The sequence below is a fragment of the Calidris pugnax genome, unplaced genomic scaffold (genome assembly GCF_001431845.1).
Source record: "Calidris pugnax isolate Ruff unplaced genomic scaffold, ASM143184v1 scaffold44, whole genome shotgun sequence".
NCBI classification, from domain to species: Eukaryota; Metazoa; Chordata; class Aves; order Charadriiformes; family Scolopacidae; genus Calidris; species Calidris pugnax.
In genome coordinates, this window is record NW_015094506.1 from 5925412 (window position 1) to 5939186 (window position 13775).

The window sequence follows — 13775 nt, forward strand, 5'->3', positions numbered from 1 at the left end:
CCCCCGAATGCCCCCCCCCCCCCTAGGATTTATGCTCAAATCAAGGGGAAAGCTATTTACATCAGAAGAAAGGGAGGTGGGGTTGTGAGGTTCAGAGGTTGAAGGCTTGAAGAAAACACAAGTATTCTCTGCTTGCTAGCATCTACTCTCAACTTTTTTCTAGTTGTTTTCTCCATCTTTAACATCAAAATGTTATCACCAAACATCCGAAACCTTCCAAAGAGTTCTGTTCTACTGGATTCCTTTCTCCAAAGATGTCTGGATAATGTCAGTCTCCTATTCCTCCAGTGAGTGAAATTCTCCCATTTCCAATGCCTGCTCTTCAGGTGATACTACTAGAGCTTAAAAAAAAACCCTCTCTACATGATGATCCTAAGTCAATTGCAGACTCACACCCTAAAACTGCAGGAAATTTTGTTGCTTTTTATCATTCACCAGAGTTTTTGCGTGATTGTGTCATCTTCTGTATTACATATCTCAGAACAAGTACATGCAGCCCTAACATAAAAAAGACCTCTTGCCCCATGTTTCTTTCCCCTCTTTTGACAGTCAGTCTTCCCATCTGATATTAATATTTTGATCTTGTGAACTTGTGATCTGTGAAGTTTCTGCTCTATCAATTAAAGTACCTTCATTACTGCACACAGAAATGTTGTGTTCAGAGCTTGCCTAACCTTGGAGGTGGCATATATATTGTGCGTGCAGGAGGAAGATAACTGGCTATGGGTGAAAGGACACTAGTGAGAAGATGAAATTCAGAAAAAAACAGTAGTCACTCCTAATAGCTCCTATGTCCCTCCTGGTACAGAGGATCAGGGCTGTTGATTCCCTGCATCTTATAATGATCAGATGCAGCTTGCTGCCTAGAGATGGAAGAGAACAATCTATGTTAAGCAGACAGAACTGGGAACAAACCAAGAATGAGGACCACCTGAATTTGGGAGGTGTAATCTGGATCTAGACTGGTTTTCTGACAGCTTTCAGTAATTAGGCAAGCAAAGTGAAGAACGCAAGTCTTGGTCATCTTGGTCATCATTTGAATCTAGGTCCAGTGTCTGGGAACCTTTGCCTTATGTCAGCTCCAGTCTCAAACTCAAACTCAAAGGTTTCAGAAAGTGTGACTATTCCTTCACTACCAGGCTATCCATGACTGCACACCTGGAAACCCTTCACAAACCCACAGATACTCCAGCCATGATCAGAAACTACAGAATGATTTATATTGGCATTTTATCCCCAAGATGCTATTATTTAGGCTACGATTTCTTTTTCTTTCCTGCAGACTAACAACTTCCTTCTTCTTGCCAGTATCCCAGCCACTGTGTCTTCCCTCAGTGCTTGCCTAGCTTGTGAGGGCAGTTTTCACAACGAAAACTCAGGAATGCCTCTGCAAACCCACTCGAAGCATCCTCAGAGCTGCTTTTCCAATCTCGCCTTTCTATTTTGGGCTGGATGCCTTTATACCGGGAGCTACTGTTGTTAAGGCAGCCATCTCCTATTCACAGAAGTATTTGCAAGGAGATGAAAGTTTGTCTAACGACATGGCATGTTTTCTTGTCACAAGCCCTGGTCATGTGCCCTCGTCTGCACTCCAAGACAAATCTGTTTCAGAGGCAGCTCATGCCTGGCCATGACAATGCAGTCAAACAGGAGAATGAAAATTTTGTCTGCCTTGTGACAGAGCAGTGATAACAAAAGCTTAATGATGTTACGGTGACAGTTGCAGAAACATCTGTGATTTTACCCCTCATATATACTCTTATTACCTCTGGCAACTCTCTGGAAATTGTTGGCAAGCTTCAACAGAGTCAAACGGAACACCTATATTCCTGTCCATCACAGAAGAAAGATAAAACACACTAAAGTCAGCAGGCAAGTATCCATTACAGTCTTAAGAAATGCGCAAGCTAAACTTCCCACCTCCAACTCCCGATCAGCCCTTAGGAAAAAAAAATAAATCTGATGGCAAAGCTTCTCAAGGCCGTGCTTCACCAGATAAGTGGTTTCTGATTTTATGGGTCTGCACAAATAGTGTCATTCTAAATCATTCTAAAAGGGTAAGTTCTGCATGTTATACATGTTATATGATGCAGATCAAACAGCTTCTGTAAATTGGCTTTGGATTCGCAGTACAGGCCAGACATCATTTGGTGCAACCTGGGAGCCCTCCTTGTGTCTGGCTTATTTGCACTCTTCTGTCCAACCTGTCCTAGCAAAAACCAGCTACAGCTGATTGTCAGGGCCCACACTAAACACTGTGATTTCTGGTCACTGGACTCACCTTCTTTCATTTTCCACCGGCTCCTGCATTTCTGTCTCACCTTGATATGATGCTTCCACCTTTGCAGGCTTCTCTCCACAGGCTGATGGTTGGCACGCTGTGTCAAAGGCTTGTCTGTTGTGGGAAATGAGCTAAGTTTTGCTTCAGCTAATTGACATATTCTTGTTAGTGTGTCAGTACTAACAAAGGAGTCTTAGTGGTAGTAGAGTCTAATAAATTGTCTTCAATTAATCCCCAGAAATGCCCTTGGTCTGTCAAGCTCATGGGGCTTGGGCTTTAGAGGGGCATTACGGATTTGTGGGAACCGTGCTTCAGGAACATGTTATGATGTTGGATACATAATGCCTTTCTTCTTCCTGCTGTCTGATACACAGGCCGCTGGGCTGCGTGTCCAGTTATATGATGGATTGAGGGAGAAAGGGTCAACTCTCGAGACAGGAGGGACTCAAAGATGGGGACAGGATGAATGGGTCCCCTCAACGCATCATAGAAACTTATGGACCGGCAGCATGGGCACAGGATGGTAGCTGGGGATATCGAACACCTGTTTATATGCTCAATAGAATAATTAGGCTACAAGGCATTCTCAGAGTGATTACTAATCAAACAGCATCAGCGTTAGACTTACTGGCAGTCCAACAAACACAGATGCGAACGGCACATTTGTGATTTTACCCCTCATATATATTCTTAATATAAAGAATCACATTACCTCTGGCAACTCTCTGGAAATTGTTGGCAAGCTTCAACAGAGTCAAACGGAACACCTATATTCCTGTCCATCACAGAAGAAAGATAAAACACACTAAAGTCAGCAGGCAAGTATCCATTACAGTCTTAAGAAATGCGCAAGCTAAACTTCCCACCTCCAACTCCCGATCAGCCCTTAGGAAAAAAAAATAAATCTGATGGCAAAGCTTCTCAAGGCCGTGCTTCACCAGATAAGTGGTTTCTGATTTTATGGGTCTGCACAAATAGTGTCATTCTAAATCATTCTAAAAGGGTAAGTTCTGCATGTTATACATGTTATATGATGCAGATCAAACAGCTTCTGTAAATTGGCTTTGGATTCGCAGTACAGGCCAGACATCATTTGGTGCAACCTGGGAGCCCTCCTTGTGTCTGGCTTATTTGCACTCTTCTGTCCAACCTGTCCTAGCAAAAACCAGCTACAGCTGATTGTCAGGGCCCACACTAAACACTGTGATTTCTGGTCACTGGACTCACCTTCTTTCATTTTCCACCGGCTCCTGCATTTCTGTCTCACCTTGATATGATGCTTCCACCTTTGCAGGCTTCTCTCCACAGGCTGATGGTTGGCACGCTGTGTCAAAGGCTTGTCTGTTGTGGGAAATGAGCTAAGTTTTGCTTCAGCTAATTGACATATTCTTGTTAGTGTGTCAGTACTAACAAAGGAGTCTTAGTGGTAGTAGAGTCTAATAAATTGTCTTCAATTAATCCCCAGAAATGCCCTTGGTCTGTCAAGCTCATGGGGCTTGGGCTTTAGAGGGGCATTACGGATTTGTGGGAACCGTGCTTCAGGAACATGTTATGATGTTGGATACATAATGCCTTTCTTCTTCCTGCTGTCTGATACACAGGCCGCTGGGCTGGGTGTCCAGTTATATGATGGATTGAGGGAGAAAGGGTCAACTCTCGAGACAGGAGGGACTCAAAGATGGGGACAGGATGAATGGGTCCCCTCAACGCATCATAGAAACTTATGGACCGGCAGCATGGGCACAGGATGGTAGCTGGGGATATCGAACACCTGTTTATATGCTCAATAGAATAATTAGGCTACAAGGCATTCTCAGAGTGATTACTAATCAAACAGCATCAGCGTTAGACTTACTGGCAGTCCAACAAACACAGATGCGAACGGCACATTTGTGATTTTACCCCTCATATATATTCTTAATATAAAGAATCACATTACCTCTGGCAACTCTCTGGAAATTGTTGGCAAGCTTCAACAGAGTCAAACGGAACACCTATATTCCTGTCCATCACAGAAGAAAGATAAAACACACTAAAGTCAGCAGGCAAGTATCCATTACAGTCTTAAGAAATGCGCAAGCTAAACTTCCCACCTCCAACTCCCGATCAGCCCTTAGGAAAAAAAAATAAATCTGATGGCAAAGCTTCTCAAGGCCGTGCTTCACCAGATAAGTGGTTTCTGATTTTATGGGTCTGCACAAATAGTGTCATTCTAAATCATTCTAAAAGGGTAAGTTCTGCATGTTATACATGTTATATGATGCAGATCAAACAGCTTCTGTAAATTGGCTTTGGATTCGCAGTACAGGCCAGACATCATTTGGTGCAACCTGGGAGCCCTCCTTGTGTCTGGCTTATTTGCACTCTTCTGTCCAACCTGTCCTAGCAAAAACCAGCTACAGCTGATTGTCAGGGCCCACACTAAACACTGTGATTTCTGGTCACTGGACTCACCTTCTTTCATTTTCCACCGGCTCCTGCATTTCTGTCTCACCTTGATATGATGCTTCCACCTTTGCAGGCTTCTCTCCACAGGCTGATGGTTGGCACGCTGTGTCAAAGGCTTGTCTGTTGTGGGAAATGAGCTAAGTTTTGCTTCAGCTAATTGACATATTCTTGTTAGTGTGTCAGTACTAACAAAGGAGTCTTAGTGGTAGTAGAGTCTAATAAATTGTCTTCAATTAATCCCCAGAAATGCCCTTGTTCTGTCAAGGGATCCTGGTACGCAGAGCGTTATCCTGGTGAAGAGAAACAGACTGGAACACGGCCTTCAACACAGGAACCCAGAGGGTTAGGGGAGTATCCATAAGGCCAAAGAAACCAGTCTTGGACTGTAAACCTGCCAAGTAGATGGTAGCAAAGACTGTGAAATAACGCGTAGCATAATCAACTAATCAACGGCGTGTTTAGGATAATGATTTCGTAGAATAGGTGTATGTGTGCCTTACGTGGGAAAAATGTGTGAACTAAACCTGTAATAAGTCAGGCGGTCGGGAAGAAGGTGAGCTCCAGCTTCTCAGCCAGTGAGAAGAGAGACAGAAACTCAGGCAGCCGGGATAAGGGTATAAAACACCTGAGAGCTGAAAGATCGGCGTTCATCTCTTTTTGGTGCACCCGACGCAGCGCTGTTTCCTATTAATAAATTTTTTTAACCTTTGCTTTGGTGACTTTGTGCTCTTTAAATTCTAAGATGTGAGTTGGTGTTTCTCACACTGAGGAAAAAAGAAAATGGAATTCTTAAAATGAAGGGGGAAAAAATGCAAGTGTCTATTCTGCTGAAATCAACTTTGCGACATACTGGTGTGGGGGTTTTTAATAGAGAAGAACAAAGCTGTATGTTCTTAAGGTAATTTTTATTTCTATAACTGCTTTATGCCCTATTTCCTAATGAGTATCCCCAAAAGACAATCCCAGGCTGAGTTCTCCTGCAGCTTGGATACAGGTGGAGGAGACAGCAAGCTCCTTCCTGCAGCAAGGCAATGCCAGGGAAAGCCTAAGCAAGAGGCTTCACCATCACTTTATGCTCATCCAAGTCTGCATGGCTTCTGCAAGGGATTATTCTGCCCCTCTCTCCCAGCACTTCCTTGCTCCTTTTCTACTAAAACCTATTTTGGATTTGTTTATATCATGGTTTCAGCTGGGATGGAGTTAATGTTTTTGCTAGCAGCTGGTGTAGTGCTATGTTTTGGATTTAGGATGGGAATAGTGTGATAGCACACTGGTGGTTTTGGTTGCTGCTAAGCAATCAAGGCCTTTTCTGCTCCTCACCCCACCCTACCAGCAAGCAGGCTGGAAGAGCACAAGAAGTTGGGAGAGGACACAGCTGGGACAACTGACCCCAACTGACCAAAGGGCTATTCCATACCAGGTGATGTCATGCTCAGCAATAAAAAGCTGGGGGCAGAAGAAGGAAGAGGGGGATGTTCAGAGTGATGGCATTTGCCTTCCCAAGTAACCCTTATGCGTGACGGAGCCCTGCTTTCCTGGAGGTGGCTGAACACCTGCCTGCTGACAGGAAACAGTGAATGAAGTCCTTGTTTTCCTTTGGTCTACTGCCTTTACCTCAACCCATGAGTTTTTTATCAGTTCTGCTTTTCTGATTGTCTTCCCATCGCAGCTGGGGGGAGTGAGTGAGCAGCTGCATGATTCTAGCTCCAACTGGGGTTAAACAATGACAGTTTACTTGGATGGACTTCTTTTCAGTCAAATCACTTCATTTCCAGTCTTTCATTGAGGACATCTTTTTCTCTTTAAGCTCAAAAATCCAGTGTAAAATCTGCATTTAAGTCAGCCTTTCTCTGCAAAACTGATGAGTTTAGAGAATGAGTCCCTGAAGTCCAGGATCTGTTACACTGTTTAATACTATTCTTTCCAATTTCTCTTCCTCTCACATTTATTTAACATCTGCCTCACCCTTTAGAGCTGAACTTGAACTGAATTTGAAGAAACTAACCATCCCTGTGATGGATAGGAAGGACAGGAAGTAGAAAACAGAGCTTTTACTGAAATATTTCAGTTGGGAAATGTTGCAGTCCCTCGTTGCAACCCCTCAAGGGACTTTGTAGAAGTATGCAGACCTACTAAGGTTAAACTTGTTACGTCACCCAAAGACATCCCCTGTGCAACGTACCTGCAACTTCTTGCAGCCATCTCTCGAGGATTAGTGCCTTGACACAGTCCTTCAAACACCCTCCTTCAGCTGTAGGAATAAAAATCAGGTTCTGCTGTAGGAAGAAATCTTCCACACAGGCAGGAGAGCAGGCAGCTACTGCAAGCACCAGGCGCTTCGTTGTTTTCACAAGAGGACTTTCTTGCTATAAATAACAGAAACAAGCCCTTCTTTTTTCCAGGAAAAGGTACTGTTTCTTTGCAGTGTGACTAGTATCTCTCCGGAGATGAGGTCAGGGCAGGAGTGGCTTCACCCTGTATTTTCAGCCAGAGCAATTTCAGTTTCATTCCAGTCCTACTCATTTACTCCTCTGTAGCTCCCCAAGCTGCACATCTCTGTACTACTGTCCGCCATGGCCAGCAAGTCTGTCTTCGTTGTTGCTATAGATTTTGGCACTTCCTACAGCGGGTACTGTTTTTCCCTTGCTTCAAGTACAGACCAAATCCGTCAGGTGTACTGGGGAGTAGAGCATGGGCTCAAGACCCCAAAGACACCCACATGCATCTTGTTCAACCAGAAGCAGGAGTTCAGAAAATTTGGCTATGATGCTCTGATGAAGTATAAGAGCCTGCCCTCCAGTGAAACTGACAACTGGTACTTCTTCCAGAACTTCAAGATGCAGCTGTACAACACAGTAGGTGGAATCGTTACTGCTAATGGGAGTCAGAGCTATTAGTTTATTTGAGGGGTGGGGGTTAGATGAATTAGTGAAGGGGGCTGAGTACATCTGAGGATGAATGAATGGAAATCAAAGGGCATTTTGATGAACTGAAGACAAAATTATTTATTTTCTTAATTAGACAAAGGCTTCACAGGCCCTTCCTTTACGATGCTATTAAGTATCTAAAGACAATAAAACCTGACTGCATACCTCGGTGAAGCCAAATACTTGTTCTTAATGAAAAGCTTTCTCAAAATGAAACAACTGAAGCTTCCTGTAATTCAAAGGAGGTGGGCAACCTCAGGTTCACCATGTTATATTCCTCCCTCTAGCTTGTCTCTCCCTCCCCTGAAGAGGTATGCTGAAGCCAATTTAAGGGTGGCTAGCTGTCCTTCAAGCATGTAGTTGCTGTCATTCTGTTATTTTTCTCTGAAGGCTCTGTGTTAGTTCAGAATTGTTCCCAGCTCTTTCTGGGTTTGCTTGTTCAGCCAAACATTAGGCTGCTTTAGGGCCTCCTTGTCTGTGCTCTGGGGTCCCACATGGCCTCCCAAAGATGGAATAACCCAGAGCACAGGGCCAGCCCCAGATAAAGTCTCCTGTCTGTTCTTTAGCACTCCCCAGCGCTAAGCAATAAGCACTGAACTGGATGTGGGGGAAGGCAGTAAGTGGGAGGCCTCGGTGAAGACTTCCTTCCCTGGGAAAGCTGGGAATGATATGGTCTGCTACAACGTCACTCATGGAGTGGTGGGTTCTCACTTTCAGAGGAGTCTGGAGAGAGGTTTAAGTTCAACACCACTTCTCTGCACCCAAGAAGAAAATGTTTAAGGGAAATTTCATTAGAGAATCACAGAATGGTTGAGGTTGGAAGGCACCTTTGGAGGTCACCTACTCCAACCTCTCTGCTCAAGCAAGGTCACCAAGACCTGGTTGCCCAGAAATGTTGTCCAGCCAGCTTTTGAAGATCTCCAAGGATGGAGATTCCACAACCTTTCTCAGCAACCATTACAAGGGCTCAGAAAAAAGAAAGGGGAACACCTGTTCCCAGGCACATAAGTAGTTATTGCTGAATCTCCACAGAAACTGTCTGTGGAGGACATGTCATAACAGCTTCCTTATAGCATCTTCTTCTATCTGAGCCAGCAACAGTGACAGGAAATGAAATTGTAAGTAAAAATGAGTATAGCTTTCCTTTCTCTTAAGTGACTGCATCTGCAGAATGAGACTCACCTTACCTTTCCTGGTTCCGTTATTTAAGCTAGGCAGCACCTGCACCTGCCTGGTTTTCTCCATTGGCTGTGAATGATCCCTAGTTAATGGAGCTGATTATGCAGTTGATAATCCTTGTAATTTTGAACCATTTTGGTGGCTGCTGAAGCAAAACAAAGCGAAGCATGTATGTGAAGGCTGGCTCCTGAAACCTCTTTGGATACAGGCAACAGTCCCCACTGTTTCTAGACGAGTAGGCAATCAAGAGCTGATGGAGGGAGTCTGGATCTCCTGGGAGAGACTAAAAAAAGCATCGGAGCAGCCACCTGCCTCAAGCTGCAGATACTCTCAGGGAGATACATAAGCCAAGAGGCCCCATTATAGGGAAAGTGTCAGACCAGAGGGTTATGTGTCTACATGTTTCTCCAGCATATATTTTGTTAATGCCATACACAGAAGTATAGGTGGAACCAGAAAGATCTGAAGTCTCTGTACATATGCCTGGGAAATGCATGGTGATGTCACTTATAAAGAACAATTATCTCCATGGGCTGTTTGGGAGGATTTGCAGAGCATTTACCAAATTTGGCCCAGGAGAAACAGCTGACTTATCAACCACATTGAATCACAGATGACATGGATAAGTGTCTTGGTAGCTGACTTGTGTCAATCATTAAGGCTGCAGTTCACCACAATACTGAAACCATTGCTGGGAATTTACTTGCTTTTGGAGACAAGACCTTCTTCTGTGCCGTATGTTGGGCAGTGCTCAGAGCAAAAGGGACAAATCTTTTGCTGAGACTACAACGTGTGACCCTGAGACTTTCTTTGTAGAAAGTCACATCTGGCATGGAAGTGGAAGCCAGCAATGGAAAGACGCTCCCTGCCCTAGTGGTCTTTTCAGAAAGCCTGCGCTACCTGAAGGAACATGCCCTTGAAACCATCCGAGAGGCCTCTTTCCAAACTGTCTGCAACCAGGAGGAGATCACCTGGGTCATTACTGTCCCAGCCATATGGCACGCTGCTGCCAGGCAGTTCATGCGGCTGGCAGCAAAAAAGGTAAAAGCAGAGGTTATCCCACTTCCTCAAAACATCTTTTGAGATTCCTTACCCATCAAGCCAGAGGAACTCCTCAACATTTAAACAACCTATATTTCAAATTTCAGTCTAGCAAGGAGAGAAATCTCCCACTTGGGGAGCGGGGAGGGGAGAGGATTTCCCAAACCATCAGTAACAACTGCTCTTTCACCCCACCACCTTGTAGAAATGAGCCCCACAGAGATCAGCGCTGCAAGAACCATCACCCCAGCGTGGGCTCCTGGGGGTGGTGAGAACAGCCTCCCTAGCAGGTGGCATTTGTACAGTGGTGATCTCGCCACCTTTCCTTGAACCGACACTTATCTCTTGTGTTTTTAGGCAGGACTCATCTCTGACATGATTTCTGAGAAGCTGATTATTGCCCTGGAGCCGGAAGCTGCCTCACTTTGGTGCAAGCAGCTTCCACAGGAAGGGTTTATGGCAACCGATAGTGACAAGAAGAAGTTTGAAGAAACCCCTGGGATCCAGTATGTTGTTGTTGACTGTGGAGGTAAAATTTTCCCAGTTTAACATGTACCATCTTTGCTGGGGGTGGAACATGGGTGCTTTGCAATGTCTAACACAGTGGGTCCCAAAGGAGACAGAGCTTGGACTTCACTCCTGTGCTTGTCATGGGGTTTTTGTTTTTATTTCTCACTGAATGAGATCCATGGGCAGGCAGAAAAATAGGAGGAAAAGACAGATCAGTCTGTACCATGTCCCAGCTTCAGCCACTGATGTGCACCCACATGCTGTTGTATGGCCTGAGCTCACAGTCTCCTCTGTAGAAGCAAGTGTAGCACCCAATGAATTGACCAAAGAGATTAGCTAGCAGGTCCTGTAGAGCAAGTCATGAAGAACATTTCATGGCGTATTTCTTAGCAATTTCTGTAGTTTCCTATGCAAGTCTTTTTGTTGTAATGTGAATTTCCTCTCAAGAGCAGTCTGGTGGTTGTGAACAGATACTGAAACGGCATCCAGAGGACCAGAAGTTTCTGAAAATCTCACCACCGCTGCTCATCTTATCTCAGAGCTTCTCTATCAAAAGGCAGGAGAGGACAGTCTCCTTTTATGACTAGAAAGGAGATCGGCTTGTGCAGGAAGCAAGCCAGAACATCCAGCTCTCATTGGCAATTACGGTGGAATCATAGGATGGTTAGAGTTGGAAGGGACCTTAAAGATCATTGTGTTCCAACCCCCCTGCCATGGACAGGGACACCTCCCACTAGACCAGGTTGCACAAAGCCCCATCCAGCCTGGCCTTGAACACTTCCAGGGATGGGGCATCCACAGCTTCTCTGGGCAACCTGTTCCAGTGTATCACCACCCTCACAGTAAAGAATTTATTTCTAGTATCTGATCTAAATCTCCCCTTTTTCAATTTAAAACCATTATCCCTAGTTCTATCACTACATTCCCTGATAAAGGGTGCCTCCCCAGGCTAGGAGCTTTGAGAGACCAGGCTTGTAAACACAAGTACGTGAGTTCAGGAAATTTAGAGGTGTGCAGGCAACAGTGGAGGAGTGAGGATAAGAAAAGAAAGCAGCAGAAAAGCACAGTTGTGAACCAGGAGTTCAGAAGGTAAGATTATGTTCAGTGGAAAGTAAGGACCTCATGTACTGTAAAGAAAACAGCTAACTCTGTGTGTGTGTGTGTGTGTGTAGGTGGCACAGTAGACATCACAGTACATGAGATCCAAGAAAACCATTGCCTGAAGGAGCTACACAAGGCAGCTGGAGGTGGATGGGGAGGCAACAGAGTGGATGAAAACTTCACCTATTTCCTCAAGGAAATATTTGATGATGGTGTATGGGATGAATATGTAAAGAGCCACCCTACCGAATTAGAACAGATGATGTACAACTTTGGTTTACAGAAATGCTCTGCTAGCAGGGAGGACATCTACATACATTGCTACTACAACTTGACCAAATTGGCAGCGTGCAAAAAGGACATCTCCGAATTCTTCAAAAAATCAAAAGCAAAGGGAGCTGTGTGGTGTGATGGGATGATCATGGTTACATATGATAAAATGAGGACCTTTTTTGACTACAGTATCAAAAATATAATTCATACTTTGAGGGAAATTCTTAGCAAGCCTGGGATGACCAAGGTCCAGTACATTTTGCTTGTGGGAGGTTTTGCATCTAGCATCATCTTGAGAGATGCAGTCAGTCAGGCCTTTAGAAAGAAGTACCATATCCTTTGTCCAATGGACGCCCAAGTGGCCATTGCAAAAGGGGCTGTTTTATTTGGAGTCAATCCACACATTGTTGCCTCAAGAGTCAGTGCTCGGACATATGGCTTAAGAGTAATTCATAAATTTGATGCTGCTATCCATGACGTCCGTAAACGAAGGGTCTCAAAAGCTGGTGACTATATTTATTGCACAGATCTCTTCCAGAAATTGGTGGGAATTGAGGAATCAGTGAATATAAATGACGTTTCTCATTATGATTTCTATCCAGTAGAACCAGATCAGACAGAGGCGCACTTTTCTTTCTATTGCACAGAAAAGCAGGATGCTCAATATGTAGATGAGGAAGGGATGGAACTGCTTGGCTCCTGTACAGTGCCAATGCCAGACACAAAGCTGGGGAAGCAACGCCGACTGCAGCTGGATATTAAATTTGGGGTCACTGAATTTAAAGCCACGTGTACTGACATAACTTCCAAGCAAAGTCGGGCAATTATGATAAATTTTTTAGCTAGGTAAATGCTCAGTAGATCAAGCGGCAAGGGCAATAAATCAAGGGTTTTAGTGTGAAGCAAATAACTCCTACAACCATAAAGTCCATCATCCAGTGTTCTACTTGCACAGGTAAACAATTTGCTAGTCTGATTCTCTGGTTCCTTCCATTCTTCAAACACCCTTTCAATCTTGGTTAGCTGGAACCGCTGCATGAAAACTCAGCACTGGCATCTTTATTAGCTGTAATGACTGCGTTAGAATCACTTAATCACTAAAGCAGCATTCAGAGAATTGATCTGTATATATACTATGCCCTATGATGTATAAAAGCTGAACTGTTTTGACTGCATCACCTTTGTTTTCACATTTAAAATCTTATGCACACAATAAAAGTATTCACAGCAGAAACCTGTGTACATTTCTTTCATGTCAGATGGTACTTCTCTGCAAACTATGTTAGGGCCATTCTAGGTGGCTGGGTCCCAAAAAGCTGAGTACTCCTGCTTTTTTCTTACCCTTTGGACTTGATACTTTCACCAGTGCAAAGTGCAACACAGCTCCAACCATGCCTGCTCTCTGAATGGGAGAGAGAAGTGCTGTCTGGCGGCTGCTGGGAAAGCCACATGCGTCTGCCCCCCATCTTTCCCAACTGTACACTCTGTGGACTTTGGCATTCAGACACTGACACCAACATTCATGACTGCAGCTCCTGATTTCTCTTGTTTTGATGAGCTGGCAATGTTGATAACCTCAGATAGTGAGCATGGAGCAGATGCAGGTGTTTGTCATCTCTGTAAAAGCAACACTAAGTGTCAGCATCTCAAGCCAAACATCTGAAAAACCTGGCAACACCTGCTGTGGGGGGCTCTAACCTCAGTCTGGCAGTATGGGGGCTGTTGGGGCAATAGGAGTTATAGCTGCTGAGCCCTTTCCAGCCATCCTCTGCAACAGGCCTGTCTGCTGAGCTGGGGATTAACTCCTGTTGTGTAGCAAGCAGGGTGGTTCATTTATGTCAAACGTGAAACTTCAATAACATCACAAACTTTCAAGGAGAAGAAAAGACGGGAAGCTTTGCAGTACCTGTGACAGGGGCATCAACGAGCTCTGCAGGCAGTCACGGCTGCAGGTTCCTAAATGGCTGGGTGGGTAGAAGATGCTGTCCATTTCTGTCACCGCAGCTTGCCGGCTG

General features: G+C 44.6%; 2 protein-coding genes across 2 annotated transcripts in view; one reads left to right on the plus strand and one right to left on the minus strand.

Annotated features, from left to right (window-relative positions):
• The window catches only part of LOC106901140, an 18197-nt gene extending 4422 nt beyond the window's left edge, over nt 1-13775 (minus strand). Inside the window, exons 1-8 of the mRNA XM_014963509.1 lie at nt 13667-13775; nt 6912-6980; nt 4736-4849; nt 4221-4283; nt 3509-3622; nt 2994-3056; nt 2282-2395; nt 1767-1829 (exon numbers count right to left, since the gene is read on the minus strand). Coding sequence (XP_014818995.1) covers nt 1767-1829; nt 2282-2395; nt 2994-3056; nt 3509-3622; nt 4221-4283; nt 4736-4849; nt 6912-6931 — 551 coding nt within the window. The 5' untranslated portion in view covers nt 6932-6980; nt 13667-13775. The remainder of the gene's footprint in view (nt 1-1766; nt 1830-2281; nt 2396-2993; nt 3057-3508; nt 3623-4220; nt 4284-4735; nt 4850-6911; nt 6981-13666) is intronic.
• Nucleotides 7177-12836, plus strand: LOC106900969 (heat shock 70 kDa protein 12B-like). The gene is given in 6 exon segments (XM_014963291.1): nt 7177-7181; nt 7217-7274; nt 7276-7584; nt 9652-9876; nt 10234-10405; nt 11559-12836. Coding segments are annotated over 6 exon segments (1821 nt in total). The 3' UTR covers nt 12611-12836.